Consider the following 20,398-nt stretch of genomic DNA (forward strand, 5'->3'; position numbering starts at 1 on the left):
TTCTCTCCAGAGCCTGGCAGGCTCACCCTTTTCAGTGCTCCACAAAGTTCTCCCCAAATCACACTGCAGGTCTGGTCAGGATCTGTAGCTCCAATATAATTGAGCTGAGTGGATTAGTTTATGACTGTGTAGGCAGTAGATTTTTAAGTGACTAATGTAATTCTTGTTCGTAGGAAGGCTTGGCATAACCACTTAGTTGATCCAAGAAGCACAGAAATGCCAATCTGCAGAGTATATATAAAGGTTTCAAAAGGGAAAGAAGAACACAAAGAAGCATCATCAAAAATATATCACCATGACATGTTCCACTTCATACTGCTAATTGCTCTCTTTATACCTTGAGTGGTTAGCACCTTGTATAAGGCATGGATTGCTGTATCTTCCATGGCTCAGATGAGTCAGTGGTTATTGGGGTCATGCCAGGTGATGGAGGTCTCTCCAGGGCAGATCTTGAAAGGGAGGTGCAAGTTCTGAAGTGTTTGAGAGGCATGTGAAAGTGTTATAGATTGACTGCTTCAGAGCATGCTAGGTAATCTATCTTTTCAAAAAGCCACACTCATAAAATTGCTGTTGTAACAACGGAAATCTGTTAACATTACAAAAAAGAAGACTCATGAAAGTGTTTAAGGCTTTCAGGATAGCTTGGGGAGCCAAGTGCCCTGGAGGAAAATGGTGTAAATCTTCTCTTTGTTTTTAAATATGCAAAAACTTAGGATGGGCTCCTGAGAGATGCCAAGGATTGCCAAGATTGACAAGGAAAGCTTATGGAAAAAGTCAGAAATGACTGATAGATCAGCTCAGCATTGACTGTCAGCAGGAGAATAGTACCACATTTTACAGTACTTCTCTTCATAGAATATATTCTAAACAGTTTTTTACTTTTAGTCTGATTGAAAAAAACCAGTGTTGCTGCTTTAGCATTTCATTTTTGAACCCGTGTGGAAACCCACGCGGGCCTTATGTTTGTCACAGCCCTGAAGCTCAGGAGCAGCACTGCCTTGAATGAATGGGGCTTCTTACTTCCTTTGTCCCAAAGGCACAGAGGATGTAACATGTCGTAGAAGGGGGCAGTCCTTTCCAAGTTTTGCTGCTTGGGCCATGCCAGCAACAGGGGATTATGTCATTCCGTGCCTGCTAAAAGGGTGGTTTCATGTCACCACAGTCTTCCTGGATAGTCATCCACATGTGAACACAGCTAATTCTATGTTTGCCACTTCCTTTTAGCCACAGAGGTTTTTTAGTGAATACTAGTGTTTGCTTGAAAAAGTAGCTTGAAAAATTAAGAGCATTATTTATGTATCACGTGGTTTGGGACGTTACTTCTATACTGTCAGTTCTTATAAACTTGATGTTTCTGAATGTTTTTGAATATCATCTACTCAGAACCATATTTTAGGTACTTCAGGTAGTATTTTGAAGAAGGGAGGTAAGATGATGCTTGTAACAGATGACCTTCAGCCCTCAGGAAGTACAGAGTATTGTAGGCTTGCTTATTACCTGAAATGCATGTATCTAAATACATTTAAAACTGAGTGCTGATAAAGGTTACTTATTTTTATAGTATGTAATTGACAACATCCACAGGGTAGAATTTGTACAAAATAAAAGTGAAGGTATTGCTTCGAATTTTAGTCATGACAGTCTTTCTGCAGGTGGCATTCAGCAGTCTTGGTATTTTGCCCAAGGTGAAAACCCTTTTGTCCAAAGAAGTTTAAATAAAGCAATGCTGATGTTGAACAGGACATTGCCACTGTCACCCATTCCTCTTGGCTCTGGGCACAGGATACATTTCCTACTACGTCCCCTTCCATAGCACAGTGAGAGCATGGTCAGGCATTTGCTTTGCAATCAGCTGCACATACAGAGATGCTGCCAGCTGCTTTCTGTGGTATTTCAAAGCCCTCCCAATTCTGCCAGCTGGAGGACTCATGTGAGTGGGGTCTATATTGGAGTCTATATTCCCACTTTGTACTGAATCCATCCAGTTACTTGGTAAGTATCCCTGTGAAATAGGTTGTATCAAACTGACAGTCTCCTGTGTCATCAGTACCACAGGAACAGAAATACTCAACCAACTCTTCATCTTTTTTGCTATATCCCCCAAGAGAAGACATTTTAAAATCATTTCCATCCTTGTAAATTGTAGACTTGAATGCTCAGTGCTCTGATGAGTATATCTCTGCATTGCCACTAGCCTTTATTTGGAGTAAAATGTTGTGGACAAAGTTGTTGCATCTAAGTAAATGTCTGACTTGGTCCTTGGTTCTCTTTTCATCCTCCTGTAAGATTTTATTTTAGGTTATTCTCAATAAGTGCACCACTTCAGTGGCCATGTGCTTGGCAAAACACAGATAGTTTACAACTGTTGTTTGTATTAATTTTTGTAGTTCTGAAGTTATTTTAAAAACACAGCCTAGAGGACTTCATGTAAGTCTGGAAATGCCCATACATCTGCTCAGATCTCCAGAAAAGTGCATTTAGTTCAATAATTTCATGCTGAAGTGTTAACATTTTAGGTTGTTTTGTTAGGAGAGAACAAAGAACTCCTGCCTTGTTGAAAATTTGTTACACAAAATAAGGATGAAGAGGTTCCAAAAGAGCTAATGCTAAGCATTGGAAACTGGATGAAACTGTGCAGATTGGAAAGATTTCCAAGGCATCTGGTACTTAGCTTCCAGTTCTTATGGAGTCCTGCCCTGTGAAAGCTGCTGCTGCTTGGTGAAGGGAGAACAGGTGTGAGATGAAGCCTAACTCTGAAAAGTTGAATCTTTGTGATCACAAATTATCAGTGGGCTATGAAAAACACTATGACTACCCCTTTGGAAAAGTAACTCCTACAAAAAAAAAAGTCCAGTATTTTCCCATTGCAGGATTATCTTCTGTTCTGGCATTTGCTTGGCATGATGGCGAAAGGGAACAAGCTATCAAAGAGTTCTTTCTGGCTTTCCCTGCCTGAGCCAAGGTGCCAGCCTGCCCCACACCAGCTTGCTGTGCTCCCTAGCAGCTGCACCACAGCTGGGAGTTGCTGGGGCGTGACTGGCTGGTTCCTCACCTGCCCAGCCCAAAATGCCAGAGAGGCTTGGCACTGCTGTCAGAGCTGGCACCTGGCAACCTTCTCCAGGGAAGTGAGGTGGCATGCTCAGGTGCAAGGGACCTAGAGCCAGGCCAGAGCTTGAGCCTTTTGTTATTATTATCATTATTGGTGTATTTGTTGGGTTTTTTTTTTTGTTTGTTTCATTAAGGAAAATTTAAGCAAGAAAGAAAACTTGCCATTTAAGTTAGTTTTGTAAGTTGTCTCTTGGGAGCACTTACCTACACCTGCTTAAAAGATAAGGGGTGTTTGTGGGGTTTCTGAAATTCAGATGTATAAACCTTCAAGCACTGAATGGGAATTGCTGAGACCTGGTGCTTTGGTTACTTGTCAGAGACTTGGGAGACTACTTGTGTACCCTGTTCTGCGCCATACCTGTGCAGGTACTTCCATCAAGTCATTGCCCTGTCATGTTTATTATTCTTTGTGTAAAACAGAATATTTATCTTGTCTGCAGTAAAAGTGGTTAAAATCAAAATGATGTATTTACTACTTCTTTTTTTTTTACAAATATTTTATCATCTAAACATCAGCAGGCAGTCCCAGCACACTCACTGCTAGTAAAAATGTTTGTCTTTTCAGCTCTGAGTCTATTAAGTGCAGTAAGCAGACAGCCTGTCTTAAGCTAATTTTATAGCAGTGCACTACTTATAAATTAGGCATTTGCAGCAGAGAAAAAGTTCTATTGAGATTTGTTATCAGAAAGAAAATTATTTTTCCTAGATTGCAAATGTAAGCCAATGTATAGTTAATGGTGTTCACTAAATTATACTGACTGAAAATATGAAGGAAGTAGAGTTAAGTATGAATATATAATATTGGGACATGTTGGAAGAGATTATACTTAATTTGTATATAACCTCATGAATTTTGCTGCAGTAGACATTATCTCCACTGATAAATCATTCTTATAGCTTCAAATAAAAACCATACACAGTGTGAGCCTTTTTTTCTTAAGCTCACAGCCATTCCATGTCTGTGTTGTAGCAGTATCTAATTCCTGAATGTGGTGCAACTGGTGCAGCTGCCCGAGCTATTGGAAAGAAGGATTTAGCACCCAGTGTCTGTGCTGTCCATGTGCTTTTGATTTGCCCAAGGCTGAGCTTCTGTATCCTGCTGCAGGCAGTAAAATGACACTTCCCAACAGCTGCCTCGAGTCTGGGCTGTGAGAGAAGATGACTTTTCCTACAATGGAATTCCAGCATATCTTAGTCCAGGGGTACCAGTGGTCCAAGCTCAACAGCAGAATTCCGTGGGGGGTCACAAATTCCCTAGCTTGTCCTAAGCTCCCTTAGAGAGGGGTACAAAGCCCTGTTCCAGGGCTAACCCTAACACTCTCTGCTCCTTACACTACAGCTATATCCACAGAGAACATTTGCTTTGAATATTAAATTATTATTGGTAGAGGAAGTGATAGTTGAGCTGGATCTGGCTTTTCAATAAACAGATTTTAGTAGGTGAGACTTGTTTCACTCAGATGTTTATTGACCTTTCTTTCCCCTGAAATGATTATCATTTTCATATTTTTCTTTAGTGTAGTAACACTTTTGTGGAGTAAAATAAACTCATATCAGACATTGATTTATGTGTATTTGTATGCATGATGCTTTCTCTATTCCTTTGAATTGCTCTGCTTTTGGAGCTAAAGTTGGTATTCCCAGAGTGTTTTAATGCTTTTTATCCACAAATTATATTTATATATTCTCTGTACCAAGTGTTGCTTCATCTGTCTCCAGTTCTGCACTACACAAAACAGATTCTTATCCTCAACTGATTTGTTTTGAGACTCTCCAAGCACTCATATTTAACTAGTGAAGTGGACTTTGTTGGGCTAATGTTTCAGAACCCAAATGGAGCCTGCCGTGTCCTGGTACAGGGTGGTTAATGCCCATAATGTTGGATCACTCTACAGCTCCCATACTAAATGAACATTGTGGAACAGTGTCAGAGAGAGGATCCTGAGCCCTGACTTTATCCCTGCTGTAGCTCTGGAACTGCACATGCAGAATATAATTCCACCATGTGTTAAGCCAGTTTGGGTTGAGCTGCTGCAGCCCTCTCTTTTGCTCTCCTCCCCACTGCAGCAGTTCTTGTGCTGGTGCTGGCATCTGAGCCAGTCTGCAGCCAGCTGCTGCTTCTAGGAGTCTTGGCAGCAGTCACTGGTTACTTCTCACCTTGCTCAGCACCACAAAGAAATTAATATCAAATAATAAATTAGATATGTAAAAGTTGTCAGCAATGATAAACTTGTCCCCTGCACAAAATGTGAAGCTTGTCATCATTTTGCTCTAACCAGAGTTTAAAGCTCATAGCCAGAGTTCTGGTGTTCATTTCAGTGGAAAAAGAAACAAACAGTGAAAAAGCTCATTTGATCAACACTCTGTGTAGGAAATTTTGTTGGCCAGTGTGGAGACATAACTAAAGACAAACCTTCTGAACATAGAACTGTTGTGCTGAACAAGGTTCTCGAGTTTTGCCTAATGAGATTCATGCCCCTTCAAAACAGGTAACTACTTTCAATTCAGCTAGCCCACGTTGTGACCCCAAACACGGTTGGAAAGGGGCTGGACTGGAGAAGGTGTCTATATTGCATGCAAGGTAGAGAAAGTCTTGGTGTATGAACTGGGAAAGAACAATTCTTTTTTGAGAAACACAGCCTTTTTCTAGTTACAGAGATTTGCATCAGACTTTTATGGCTTCACGGTAGGCATCTGAGACAGGGAGCAATGGCACAGCATTTTCTGGTTTGTTATACTGTACAGTCGGATGTGGAAACAGATACAGGCAAGAGGAAGAAAGTATTTAAAGGTAATAATGGAATTAGATTTGGGAGAAAGCCTGTGCTAGAAGGTTAGGAAGACTGGACCAAGAACTGACTTAGACACTGAAAATACAGACTTCTTTTGAATGAAAATATTCAGTGCTCGCTACAGGTTAACTTTCAGGAAGTTAGTATGAAACAGCTCTAAGTACAGAAGTGATATGCGTGTATTAGAGCTTATAAATCCCCATGTAAGTGCTTCTTATTCAGAGTGTTAATGTGTGGTAATGGAGGCAAGGTTATCTGACTGACTGGTTTTGTCCTTACTTCTCTGGGGCAAGCTGGAACTTCTTTGCTGAAGTTGAAAGCTGATTTTTCAGAGGAGGGGGAAATGCAACTTGTAGCTCTGTTATTATGAAGTGGTAGAGAAACCCAATCCTGGACATCCTGGAAGTGGAGGAGGAGGTTCCACTGTGGGAACTCCAGGCATGTTGGGTGTTCACCTTCATGACAGGTGGATACACACACATTTCAGTGAAGGTATCTTCTCAGCAATTCTCTCTTTCTTGGTCCTTCATGAAGTACCTGAATAAATAATGTTCTATAAATTGCACTTTATCCTTTTATGATATTAGAATCAAATTTTTCCACAACATTAACACCGTTCACAAGTTTAATCACAGAGTCTGTCTTTGCACTTGAATTATCGGATGGTGGTGATTCTCTAATTCACCAGTGTGCTTTCTGTCTTGAAAAACACTGTTCAAAGATGTTCCTTTCAATTTTTGGATGAAGGTACCTTCCTTAGAAAACAAAACATCATCTGCAGAGAGGTAGAAGATTTTTTTAATACCTTGGTCACATTTTTAATGCATTTGGAATTGCCTAATAATTAGGTATTTGGTGTAGCTGGATAGCTGGGGATTTCATTTGAATAGTTCAGTTACTTGCAGGCTTAGTCTGTTGAAAATTACCCATTTCTTATTCTTAGGCATGAGTATTTATAAGTTTACTACATTTTTAAAGCCAGTTGTATTTTTAGTTTAATTAGGTCTTTTAGTGAAATTGTTTTAACTTCTTTCTTCCACCATCTGAAGGGTGTATAAGGGATGTTAGGAACAATATGTTTTTTTCTGCGTTGATATGAAAAGTGTTATTGAAAATATTGAGAGGAAATCCTAAACTGGATTTCTCAGTGTCACTTAGCTTTGTGACATGGAGGTTTTGCAGTGAAGGGTGGAGGTGGCTGATACCTGGAACACGTGGGTGGCCCAGAACAGCTGAATGACTTACTAATAATGTAATCTCCTGAGGGTGAGGTGGTGGTCTGGGATCTGGGAGTTGTACATTGCAGTCATACTCCACAGCACACATCTGCTGGGTGTAATTGTGGGTGGACACCTTAAACTAAGGCTGCACAATTTCTCAGGTGCCATGTGATTCTTTCAGTGTGAATTGCTAGAATCACTATGAAGGCTAAACATAGTGAAGAACAAAATATGTGTGTATCCCAAATGAGTTTTGTTTGTGTTAGGGAGTTGAGAGGGATCCTCTCTCACAGAAGAAAAGCAAAATTTTCCATGTTTGCTAAACGCAGGTTCATCAGTAATTTTGAGTGGAAGAAAAATGAGAACTGTGTACCACTAGATAAATTTCTTCAACGAAAGAAATTCTTCAATGATTTGGCCCTAGTACAAATTGAGTTTTGTATCAACAGCAAGAAAATAGTGTTTTGACACTAGCACTACAGGTCTTTCAACACTGATGAAAGGGATCTGGTCTTTTATTTTATGCTAAATTAAAGCTTTGTTATTATGAACACATGGCAGAAGAGTAGGAAATGTTTCCCTTTACTGACTGTCCTGCTCTGGGTTTTATTAGGTAGTATGGATAATTTCTCCAGTGCAAACATATGAGAGGGACTTCTGTGCATATTACAAGTTAGTTCATGCTGAACATTTGGTTTATTTTAAATTTCTTCATGCCTATGAAATTTCTGTGTTCAGAAACAACTCACATTTGGTAAACTCTTTTGTGTATTGCCTGGGTACAACTCCTCTGTCAAGAGCATAGACATAGAAAATCTGATGTGTTTTGTTACATGGTTTAAGTTAAATATTTCTGTTGTAATTTAGCAAACTGTGTTCTGGTATTTAGTTACCTTTTCAAAAAAAAAATTACAGGAATTCTGCCTCCATAATTGGTTTGGGTTCTTCTGGAAGATGGAAAGGACCTGCACAGACTTCTAACTACAGCAAAATATGTCCTAGGAACTAGCAGGAATACAAGGAGGAAAGTATTATAAAGCTATTGTAGCAATGAACCAATTCAATGGGGCTTTAGGCAGTGGAAAAACTGTCAGCTTTCCAAAATACATTGCTTGCGTTTTCTACATATTACAGCTTTGATGAAATTAGCAAATTATTTGTTACTTAGCTTCCTTTGGTAACAAAAGTGTATATTCTTCTAGTAATGGCAAGTTTAGCACTGGAGGTTCTAGTGGTGTAAAACACATCTTTCCCTTCAGGGTGATTAATAGCAGAGCTGCACTGGCTGAGGTCCCCTGATGGTACAGTGTGACCTGAACCTGAGTTCATCAACCACAGCCGCGTGATTGCATTCTAAGCCAGAGCAAGCAGCTAAAGTTCATGCCCTACTATGGCTGCAGGAGGGCAAATGACACCTTATTAAGCATAAAGCTGATAATCCATGGATGGTTTGTGAACGTGTATGGTTTGGCCAAGTTAGTTTAGGCTGGATCAGCACTGTGCTTGGAGTATCCATGCTGTATTTGAGGAGCTCTCAAGTTGCACTGGCTTTGCATTGAACCATGTCCTTGGGCACAAGTCCTGCACTGCTTTACAACCAGCTGAATTATCGGGGGATCCATGAGGTAAAAATAGGTTCTTTTTTTTTTTTAATGCTAATTTCTAGATTTCAATCATAAGGACATTATAGACTTTAAGGAAGTGACACAAGGAAAGATTTATACACTGAACTAGATCCTTATATCCTCAGTTCCACAGAGCCTCTGTGGATCTGCTAGAAGCAGTAAATAACCTTTTCCAGCAAACAAATGTAATAAGTAGTTCAGTGCCAGGTAAAATAAAAACGATTGTAGCTACATAAAGAGCACAATAGATTGAAACTTTTTCTTTGTAAAAAATTGCACATAGCATATAAACCTTAATAATAGTGAGCACCTTGTCAAAATGTGTTTTCTGCACAGTTTTCATACATTGCCATAGACAGCCCTCATGTGTCCAACCTTAGAAAAATGCTGTAATCCTAAAATTAGGGCTATACTTGTAGCTCCTGCCAGTGAAACCAGAATGTTTTCTGTGTCTAAAAGATGTAGTACCCAGATTCTTTAAGTAGAGGTGCTTAGGCACTGGTACTGATAATATGAATGCTGAGAATAAGCACTCCAGAGAGCCTTGTAAACAAGGCATTGAAAAATAAAGAAAATAGAAATTGTTATCCATGCTTGTCACAGGTCATAGAACTGAAAGCCACACACAAACATATGCCTTTTAATTAATGCTCATTTCCTTTCTTGCACTCTATAACCAAAACCACAAGAGTGCCTCCACACTTGGAAAAGAGAATTAAGAAAAAGAAGGATAATGGACAAATTTTCTTCAAAATTTTGAAAATATCAAAGCAAGAAAGTATTTTGAGCATTTTCTATTCCCATGCTCAACATTAAAACATAACTACTGGTAAGTGGTTTGTGCTCTCTCCAGGCCTCACTGAGCAAGTCAGACAGCTTGCACCAGATAAAGATCCTTTGGTTGCTTGTGAGATTATTTTTTGTTCTTTAATTACCAGCAGCATGACAGTGTGTATCTGTAGCTAGATAAAAAGGTAGTGTGCTACTAGATAGGGTTGTCTAGCTCTGTTTTCACTCACTTTCTCATTACAAGGAGGGGTGAGGAGGATTTTCTCAAGTGCTGAGCTTAGTGGCTTGAGTTAGGAGCCAGGCTCCCCATGCTGTTGGTGAAAGGTCACCAGAGGGAGATGGAGCACATTGGTGTTGGGGAGTATTTAGATATTCTGGGGGCTGCAATCACTCTTCTCTCTGCCCTGATTGTCTGGGTAGCCTGAGGGGCAAACATCAGCATCCACATTAGATATCCTGCATAGTAAATATGAATCTCCACCTCTGTGATAAGTTGAAGTTCCTTGAGCCTGGGGAATTTTTCTTCCACTGGAAATGAGTTCATCAAACTCAGAAGCTGAGATGGTGAAGCAAGCAGAGTCCCTACAGATGGGGTCTGTACATTTACCTGAATTGTAAATGCTGGTGGGATCTGTCACAGCCCCTTTAGTATCTGGTGGTGTCACACTGAACTAGATAATTTAGCTTTAGCTGTGTGTGTGTCCAAAACACAGCCTTTTGTGCTGGTAACATCCTGAGTGCCTTTCTTCCAGAAGGATTTGTAAAAGTCAATTTCCAAAGCTGGTCGAAGATTTCGCAGAGCTTCACTATACTGTAGCATTATGAAGTGGATTTTTCAAGCACAAGATTGTGAAACATGCCTGCAGGCATTTTTCTTTCTTTACTTAGTACCTCCAGTTGAAATAAGAAAAATCAAAAGAGATATCTTATCCCTCTCTTAAAGCACTGACTTCACTTACACTGCTGTAAAAATTATATAGTGACAGAGTTGTGGCTGAGCAGTTTGTGAAGAACTTCCAAGAGTTTTACTCTGGCTGAATCTCAATTTGAAATAAATGTTTGGGAAGGATGGAGGGAGGTCTTTCCTTACATAATTCTCACCCCAGGAGCCCCATTTGGTTTGTTAGCTGCTGCCTTTGTAATAATGAGTAGAGATCTTTTCCAGCCTTCACCATTCTATGATTCTGCCTGCTTGGGTATCACACCTGAAGGTGGAGCCTTTGAGAGGAGAACATGAGAAAATATTCCACCACTTAAGCTTGTGCCATGTAGACGCCTCCAGTGGGTTTTTTTGTTGGTTTTTTTTTTTTTTTTTTTGAGGTGTAGACCAGTACCTTTAGTTCTGTGACACCAATGACATTTCTCATAAGGCTTTTAGAGTCAGTCAGTCAGTCACACTTCACTGTTGGAAGCTTCCAAAAACAAGCACACCCACCCCCCAGTTTGATATATGCTGTTGCAGACTCATATTCTGTATCATAATAAAGCATAACACAGGGTTAACATCAAATTTAGCCAAATTACATTTTCCTTCATCCTTTTTCTTCTCAGTTAGCACAGTCTCAGAACTATGAAGCTGCATTCTGTCGCCAAACTTAGAGTCTTGTGTTTTAGAGGAGAGCTGTTGACAGCAGTGCATTTAGTAAGTGCAGAAAGCAAAATGCTACCAGCATCATTGTAGATTGGAAGTTTCTTGTCCTAGTTTCTTGTCCTGCATTTCGTTCCATGTGGGCAGCTTCAATGCATTTTGATTTAATAAATTGTAACAAAAGCTGAACTTGGATTTCTGTAACCACTGCATTGGGAGTCTAACAGGCTTCTTGCTGGTGTGAATGCTGCTGCATCCACATGAATGCTCTTAACACTCTTCTGGAAAAGCTGTCCTTTGTCTTTGGGAAATTTCACAGCCAGGGCTCAGCAGAATTAGGTTTGACAGACCTGCTGTGAACCCATGGGCCCCTCAAGTTTAACCTCATGTCTTTTCAAATTTACCATCTGAAGTCACACTTGTAAATTAAATCTGTTCTGTGGACTAGCTTGGCTACAGCATGGTCATAAATCCTTTGTCTTATCTGAATCAGGTATATATTCCTCAGTGAAGTGGCATAATGAATATTTGCTTAGGAAGCAGATGCAGCCAGTTAACTCTAATTTATTTTTAAAAAGCAATCCATCTTTAATGTATGAAGTAAACCTCCCTAATGCTGCAAATAATATTTTGTCATTTCAATTAAATTGCTTTGTTATTCTGTCTGAGATTTTCTTAGCCCATATAAAAATTAATCAAGTGGATTTTTTATTGAGAATGAAGTGTTGGTGCCTTTACTGAATTTGTGATGTTCTGAAGCTAATTTAGTAGGACAGCAGGCTGTTAGCGATGGGCTGCACTTGTATGCTCTGTAGCCAAAACACTGAAATTGTCATTCAGACCTGTTGCTCCATCAAGATTTTGTGTTTTGTGGCTACCAGCTCATGGATGCCCTAGCTCTGACTTGGTAAGTGATTACCAGGTAGTTTGATTCTGGGCTGGTGCTGCGCTTGATCGTGACTGATTCATTGGGCTAGAACATGTCACTGATTTGATCCATCCATTTCATTAATTTGATTGAAATGCATCCAGCTGTTGGGGGTGTATGAAAGAAAGGTACCTGACATGCAGGGCAAGAGCACTAACCTCTGCATTAAACTATAAAGCAGTCATTAGGACATCTTATGCTGAAATTGATTTGCTCCAGAGAAATCTGGTTTTCAAGCACAATGCTAATTAGCTGTAAGCTTGATGAATGTCCAGAATTAATTGAAACATTTCAGTGGCCTGTGTGGGTTTTAAATGTTGTCGTTACTGCCCCAATATTTTCAGTTCTTACACTAATTGGTTTTTAGGGAGCATGAATAAAATTATCTTCTGGAGTGACTGGAGGTACAAATGGTTCATTGCATTACCAAAAATGGACCTGTTTGCTTCTAGATATCCCTTTTTTTTTTCCTTAAAGTGTATCTAGTATTTTGCTTCCACTTTTATGTACGCATTGCAGATAGAAAGAAAGATTTTAGACCCAAACTTTATTTTGACAGCACCTGTAGGGGTTTTTTCCCCCTAGCTGTGCTCTGGAGGCCAATATTCTATTGTTATCTACTTTCATTTTGGCAACAGGAAAATAGCTACAGCTTCATAAAATATTTTTTTGTTTTTATTTAAATAGGATGTCATCCAAATTCCATTATTATTTTGTCCTGTTTATGAAAGAACTGTAACATTTGGTACATGAAATGTCTACAAGATAAAAAGCATCTTGGAAAATTATGAATTGAAAGTGAATTCATAATCAAAATTAGCAATTTTTTTCTCAAATATGATCTTAATGTAAAAATAGCTAAATTTTGGTGGGGGGGGAGGGATTGCAGATCCATAGTGCAGACTGCTTATATTCCTTGTCTCTGATGAGCGTCTCCATGTTTGACTACATAGTAAGGATGGATGTCCAACGTGTTGTGTTACAGACTGCAGACATATATATGACAAATACGTGGGGTGACATGACATAGGAAGAGCCTTTCATTTGTAGGGAGTTTCCTCTGTGTGTCGAGCAGTTCCAGAAACCACAAATTCCCCAGTGTGGTGCCATGCCCTGTCACTCGCTTCATGTGCAATTCACGTGTGACAGTCCTCAGGGCCTGTTCCTGGGCACCACAGAGGGAGAAGGATGGGGCTGCTTCAGCGTGGCTGGGAAATGGAGGTGGTGCCTGGGAAACTGCCCAGGTGGGGAAAACTGAAAGGATCTTTCACAGTGCTGTGTTATTGGCTTATCTACGTAGATGTGATTAAGCCACTGTGTCTCCATGAGTTCAATGCTGTTGCTCTCCATAGCAGTCAGGTCAGTAAGTTTGGCTCTCAGCAGGGTGGGTTCAGGACCCTTTGTGGAAGGTTAGGTTAATTTTTATCCAGGCTTGCTAAAGATTTGAATTTTTTGGTGGCTGTTCCTTTGGGGGGCGAGGGGGAGGGGTTTATTGTTTGGTTAGGGTTTTTTGTGAGGAGGTTAGATGGTTACTGTGTGATAATAGCATTAGTGACAGCTCAGAAGTTGAGAAAATGCTGGGTCATTATCCATTCTTTCAAACTTTTTTACTTTAATAGTAATTATGCAGTAACCCTTTCCCTGGTGAGAAATGCATGCTTAAAATAAAATATTTTTGGCTTGTTGTCTCATTGCCGATTGCCCAGAGGCATAACACAAATATATCCTGAAGGAACAGTTATTTGGAATGACTGCTGCAAGAAGCTCAATTCCTTGTTGCTTGATTCTCTAGCCCTTCCCTAGTTTTGCTGCCCAAGGGTGTAACATTTCACTCTAGCCTATGAAACAAGTAGCAATAAGTGTGTATCAGTATACTTGAAAGCCACATTTTTTATGAAGATGTGGTCTGCTAAAAGCTTGGAGAAGACAAATGTGGTCAAGATGTAAAACTCCTTTTGTGTACAAATATGATGGCATGGAAATGGTGGTGCAGAAAAGGTGATGAATGGGTGACACAGAAGCTCAGAACAATGACTCAAGAAAATAGATCTGGGGATATGTTTTGGACAGTGAAAAACCAGTAGTGCATGGTCATTCTGTTTCATTGCTGTCTCTCCAAAGGGACATCAGAGTACCCAGCTTTTGTGCAAGTTTAAAACATCTAGCCCACTGAAATCAGCTGGAAATTGGGCAGGTGTTAAAAATAATCAAATGGTTTTTATTCGATAAAATGAGTGCTGAAGGAAATCCATAAAATGCCTCTCTCAAAGGTACATCTGACTCTTTCTTTCCCTCTCCACTTTTTTCTTTACACAGTGCCGGTCCTAAAGGAGATAACATTTATGAATGGAGATCTACTATACTTGGACCTCCAGGTTCTGTATATGAAGGAGGCGTTTTCTTCCTGGATATCACATTTTCATCTGACTATCCATTCAAGCCACCAAAGGTAAGGGTAAGGTTTTTATTGTGCTTATCATTTTCTCATGTGAGAAGAATACAGATTGCAGCCAAGTGACTGCACATCGCTTTCTGAATATCAAATTTGTTTATGGTCTCTTGAAAACTACAAGGTCCAAAATCTTGGCTTGCCATCTCAGAAAAATCCCATCTAATTTGCTTCTTGATTACCACAGTCAGTACTGATTTCCAAACTTCACTAAGTGATAAATAAGATGATAATTCTGATCAACAGGTAAGATCCAAGAAATTTTAGTTCTAGTAGAGGACAACACAAGACTTTCTTATGTTTCCTTCTTCTCATTCTAGCTACTAAAATATATGTATAATAGTCTTTCGTGTTATGAGCCAGATTCCATATTAAATATTATCCGTATTTTTTTTAAAAATAAGAAAAAGCTAAAATAAGTTCACATAGAAAACTGGAGCATTATATTGTGACTTAAAATTGGGTAAATTAGTGTGATGAATTTCCATTATCTTAAAATGTCTATTTACTACTGCTAAAATCAGCAGTCTTGTTTGATAATGTTTTTGAGCAAAAGCTCTTTTTATTAAATTAAACTAATCTTAAATTAAAATGTCAATTCCTTGCTCAGAAATAGTGTGGACACCTAATAAATTGTAATTTACTGATGGATATGAAAGAATTTAAAGGTCATTCCCTTTTCCCCTCCCTTACTGCCAAATAACAGCTCTTGACCAAGTCACCAGAAAAGACACTGCAAAACTCTAACTAAATACATTTTACCACACAACATTCTACAACTTAGATCTTTGGGGGCTATAACTATGTTACTATAAATCTAATACCTTTTTCATTCCCAGAATGATTACAACATAAGGAATATACACTCTATATTTCACACACCTCTTTAACCCACAGCACTTAGTATGTTCTGAGTTAAGAATGTTATACTGAAGTGATGCACAGTTTTAGACAAATTCCTCATTCAAATCTTGTGGGTTTTTTTAGATCATGATAATTTTAAAATATTTAGGATACATTGTGGCTTCTACTCCGCCCCCAATCAGTATGAAAACGAAAAAATTCCATATGTTCTTGTGCTTTGCGTAATTAAAGCAGTTACATATTTCTCACTTCTTATTTGTGCAGAAAGTTCACATGCTCTATCAATATTAGTCTGAAATAATTTAAGGATGGATTAAGTGTAATAGCATGGTTTTGGCTGTATATTATATTCTGCCTAATGAAGGGTAAGAACAAAGATTTCATTGTTAGTTTAACAAGACTAATTTTCATGGTTTGTATTTAGGCTTTTGAAAGAAAGAAAAAGATCAACTAATACTGCGCATGCAGACAAATTCTGTGTACTTCCTCACCTTCAGAAACTACAGTAAAATTACATTTGTGATTAGAATGTTCCTGACGTGGTATGTTCATTAAGTAGCTACCATACTACAAAGTAGGTCCTTATTTTTGTGGGTACTGTTAGAGAGCCTGTATGAAAGCAGTTTATGCCCCTAATCTCACCATGGTAGATTTCTTAAAGGCAGCCCTGGCTACAGAAAATAGTCACTCTCCTGTTAAACAATTGTGGTTTGGAAGCCAAGCAGAGAGGAGCTGCGTCTGCAGAAGCTCTGCGGAACTGGGAGTCCCACAGGCTGCTCAGAGCCAAGGGGCACCATCCCTGGGCAGCACTGAATGACTTTCTCTGTCTCTTATGCTGTGATTTCAGGTTACTTTCCGCACCAGAATTTATCACTGCAACATCAACAGTCAGGGAGTCATCTGTCTGGATATCCTGAAAGACAACTGGAGCCCTGCTTTGACTATTTCAAAGGTTCTGCTGTCTATTTGTTCACTTCTGACAGACTGCAACCCAGGTAAGGAGCTGATAGTTCACTGAGAGACTCTCAGTCATTTGACTTAGTTGCCATGGAATGTAATTTGTATATTTGATTGCATGCAGATTAAATAAAATTTAATATTTTTTAATTTGTGGTGAAGCACTCCATAGTGGATGTGGTCCCTCTTTTAATGGTGTTTTTCACTCTTGTGACACAACAGAAGGTAAATAGCACTAAGTCCCTTTTTTTTCCAAGATATGATGGAGAAAATAAGTTGATGTCATTGAAGGTCTGTATTGAAGGAGGTCCAGCAAAGGAGTGTTCAGTCCAGGAAAGGAGCAACATTCTCCTGAGTTATAAATCCTGCATGTCAGAAGAGGCTGCAGGAAGTCTCTTAAGACAGCGGTTGAAAGGCTTAATCTTGCAAATGTGAGGGAGGTGATGTTCAGAGAGAACTCTCCCTATTTCAAAGACACTTTCTTGATCCTGTGGGGAGGGGAGGAGCTCCATGGAAGCAGTACAGATTCTCAGCAGCAGTGTGTGACCAGTGTCATTAGGCAATAGATGCTAATTGCCTGCGGTCAGAGCAGGAACTGAGCAATCGTGCTAAGGGACCGTTCATTTACAGAAAGTGGTCACAGTTAGGGAGAAATGGATCAGCCTCTTAGGTACAAAGCCTTGATGGCTCCTGAAGGGCTCCCCTCGGTGTGTCCTGCAGCTCTGATGCTCTAACTCCCACTAGTCCTGTGCACCTCCCTGACAGGAGGGTGCTGGGCAGCTGCTGAATGCGTCCCGCAGGCAAAGGGCTGAAAGCAGAGCACCTGCCTGAGGCAAGATTCATTCATATGCAGATAACCACAATAGATTTTTCCTGTTTGTTGTGCTTTGTTCATTTGTGCTTTCTTGGAAATGTCTTATATGATGACAGCTCCACTATATTTTTGGTCTAAACTATATTTTTGAATGGATGCTGTGTTTTAAAATATGTTTTAACTTGGGGGTTTCTGTTACTTATGGGTGGATTCTGATGCATTTTGTCCTGCCTTTTGCAGCTGATCCTCTGGTTGGAAGCATAGCCACTCAGTACCTGACCAACAGAGCAGAACATGACAGGATAGCCAGACAGTGGACCAAGAGATATGCAACATAAATGACAAACTACTTGTGCAGTGTGAAGATGCAGAAGGCAACTTTGCAGTGTGCAACAAATCTTTATAGCCTTTACAATACGGACTTCTGTGTATATGTTATACTGATTCTACTCTGCTTTTATCCTTTTGAAGACTGGGATACTGCCCCCCAAAAAGGTAAATGCTATCAAGAGTAGAAGTTTGTAGCTGTAGATTAGTTATGTTTAAAATGCCTACTTGCAAGTCTTGCTTCTTTGGGATATCAAAATGTATTTTGTGATGTACTAAGGATACTGTTCCTGAAGTCAACCAAATATTATAGTGCATTTTAGCCTAATTCATTATCTGTATGAAGTTATTAAAGGTAGCTGTAGATTACTAGGAATTATGTCATTTGTATTAAACCCAGATCTATTTCCAATATGTGGTACATGCTGTTGTGAAAACTGTTTTAACTTTTACCTTTGTCAGTTTGTAATGAAAGGATTTCCTTTTTCCCTTTGTAGCTCAGAGAGCACCCAGTGTATCATCTCAAACACAATAAACATGTTCCCCAAGGAGTAGTTTCTTTGTTTTCCTATTTTAAATTAATATTTTAATAAATTTAGTTATAGTAACAAGGCAAGGCCAATGTATCACAGATCCCTGTGGATAATTTTTAAATTAATATGCATAAGCAAAGGCTTGCTATTAAATATTTAATGCACACCTGTGGATTAAGTTTTCCCTGTTTTGTTTTTAACAGAACAAGTGAAATTTCTTAAAATTTTCTGAAATTTAATACTTTTCAGCTCTTTCTCAAGTTGAAATGATCACATTTCATATGCTTACTCCAGAAGTTAATGTAGCTGGTTGCTTCAGGGCCAGTCCTGCTCTCAGAACAGGCTGCCTCAGTCTTGCTACAAAGGTTTTTTGCAGGAGGATGGCCAAGTTAGAGATAGTCTGGTGCTTTTTTTTTTCTGAGTAAAGCAAGTTGGACTTGCTGACCTAGAGAACTGAGTTATCCATTGAAAAAGGTCTTCCAAAACATGATTGAACACTGTATCATCTACCCAGAAAAGAGAGGAGTACAATGAATTTAATCAGATTTATATGACATAAAAACATTTGTGGGAGAAATAACCTTTCTTAGTAAAAATGAAATCTGTAAAAGTGTTTTAGACTACCTTTTCCCCCCTTCACTTCCTGCCTTGGAAATTTTGTAACATCTGTAAGTACGAAAATACAGCTTTATAGTACATACAGTTTAAAAGGTAGAGTCACTAATAGTTTTATAATTTAAGCTTTTATAGTTTGCCAGTCACAGTATCGATTATAAAAAAATACACTTGATTCCTTTAAATGATTTTAAAATTACACTTAATTTTAAATTTTACAATCTCCCTTACTACCTGGTGTTTTTGGAGATAACCTAGCACTTCCATCCATAAGATGCTCTGCTCATTTAATATATGAAAGCTGAAAGTTAATTTTAAATATTAAATCAATACAAAAAATACTAAAGATTTAGATCTAAAATTAACTATTACTATACAGGTCCCTGGTTTTTGTATCACATAACCTTTGACCATGAATTTTCCACCCTACTTTAAATATTTCTACAGATGCCTGAAGGTGGCTTGAAGAACTGTGTATCCCAAATATGTCAACCTAGAAGCCAATCTCTCTTGGTAGCTACAAGATAACTTTAGAGTTCAGGTTAAAAAGTGCAAAAGGGAATGAGAAACAGGACCTGGCAGGTGAATATGCCTAAGTCAGGTAACAGACTAATGCCAGGAGATGAAGTGCTGGAAATCACTGCTGAAGGTGACCAGAATTTCTTGTCATGTCATTGGATGTGTGAGAAATAGCACAGATTGGCAAAGAAACAAGGGGCTATCACATCCGGGCTGCACGTCTAAAGTCTGCTCCCTGCTGACCATTAGTGCACTCGTGGGCCACAGGGTGCTCCTACACCACTCCAGTGACCTTCCAGTGGAGAGCAAACTATGGAGTTCTTGCACTAACTGTGTTGCCTACAGAATTTACAGATATTTATATCATAAAATATTCTGCTATAAAAATACAGGTTTTAATTCTAATTTTAATGTATTTTGGGTTTGTATTGTACCTACAGCTTCAGATACCTAGGTGTACAAATGGGATGCCTTGTTAGTGTTGCCCCATCTTGCCTTCCTTGCAATTGGATCCTTTACACTGAATTCCCATCCTCTTTTTTTTTTTCTGTTGGTTTGTCATGATTCTGTTCTTTTTTAATGTAGATTTTTTTTGTGTGTAAATTTTATATTTACTGAAGTAAAGGTTGTTTTGTGTAAACATTTAAACTTTAAAAGAAAAAGAAAAGAAGCTAATTTTGTTTCTCAAGTTCTCTCTGCTAAACCATGCAGTAGAAAGAAATTTGTATTGTTAAATAAATCAATTAGTTGTTAAATGAGAATGTGTGTCTGTTTTCATGGTGAGGGAAGTAGCCTCTGCTGGAAATATATCCAAAGCACTGGTTGTGAACAGCATCTGTTGTTTCAAACTATTTCCTTCCTGGCTGTGCTGGTGTGAATCCTGTATGCTACCAAAGAATGGCACTGATCCTCTTTTACAATTTTATGAAGATAGAACAGAAAATTATCACCAGTCACTAGGCTGTGTATTTGGGAAACAGTGAACTGAAATGACATTTTTGTGTAAAGCTGAAGATACTGCACATGCCCTCTTCTTCATTTTGAATGGGGTTTTCTTTTTCTGTTGTCTTTGGGATTTGAATGGGGAATGCACGCATCTTGCTGGGAAGCTGCCCAAACTAGGTTCCATGATGATCTGTCATAAAGAGATCTAGTGTGGAAACCAGCAGTCCCAGCCTGTGACACATCTGAGGAACAGAGAGGGGCAAACACCTCTTCAACTGAGCTGGTGGCTACATTCAGAGCAAGTGAGAAGGGATGGGTAAATGTA

General features: G+C 39.1%; 1 protein-coding gene across 1 annotated transcript in view; it reads left to right on the top strand.

The window, feature by feature from the left end:
* UBE2E3 (ubiquitin conjugating enzyme E2 E3) overlaps positions 1-19,889 on the top strand; it is a 54,045-nt gene extending 34,156 nt beyond the window's left edge. The window contains exons 3-5 of the mRNA XM_005415895.2: positions 14,367-14,499; positions 16,211-16,358; positions 17,375-19,889. Coding sequence (XP_005415952.1) covers positions 14,367-14,499; positions 16,211-16,358; positions 17,375-17,472 — 379 coding nt within the window. The 3' untranslated portion in view covers positions 17,473-19,889. The remainder of the gene's footprint in view (positions 1-14,366; positions 14,500-16,210; positions 16,359-17,374) is intronic.
* Positions 19,890-20,398: the final 509 nt, after the last annotated feature.

The sequence above is a fragment of the Geospiza fortis genome, unplaced genomic scaffold, assembly GCF_000277835.1.
Source record: "Geospiza fortis unplaced genomic scaffold, GeoFor_1.0 scaffold112, whole genome shotgun sequence".
In the NCBI taxonomy this organism is placed as follows: Eukaryota; Metazoa; Chordata; class Aves; order Passeriformes; family Thraupidae; genus Geospiza; species Geospiza fortis.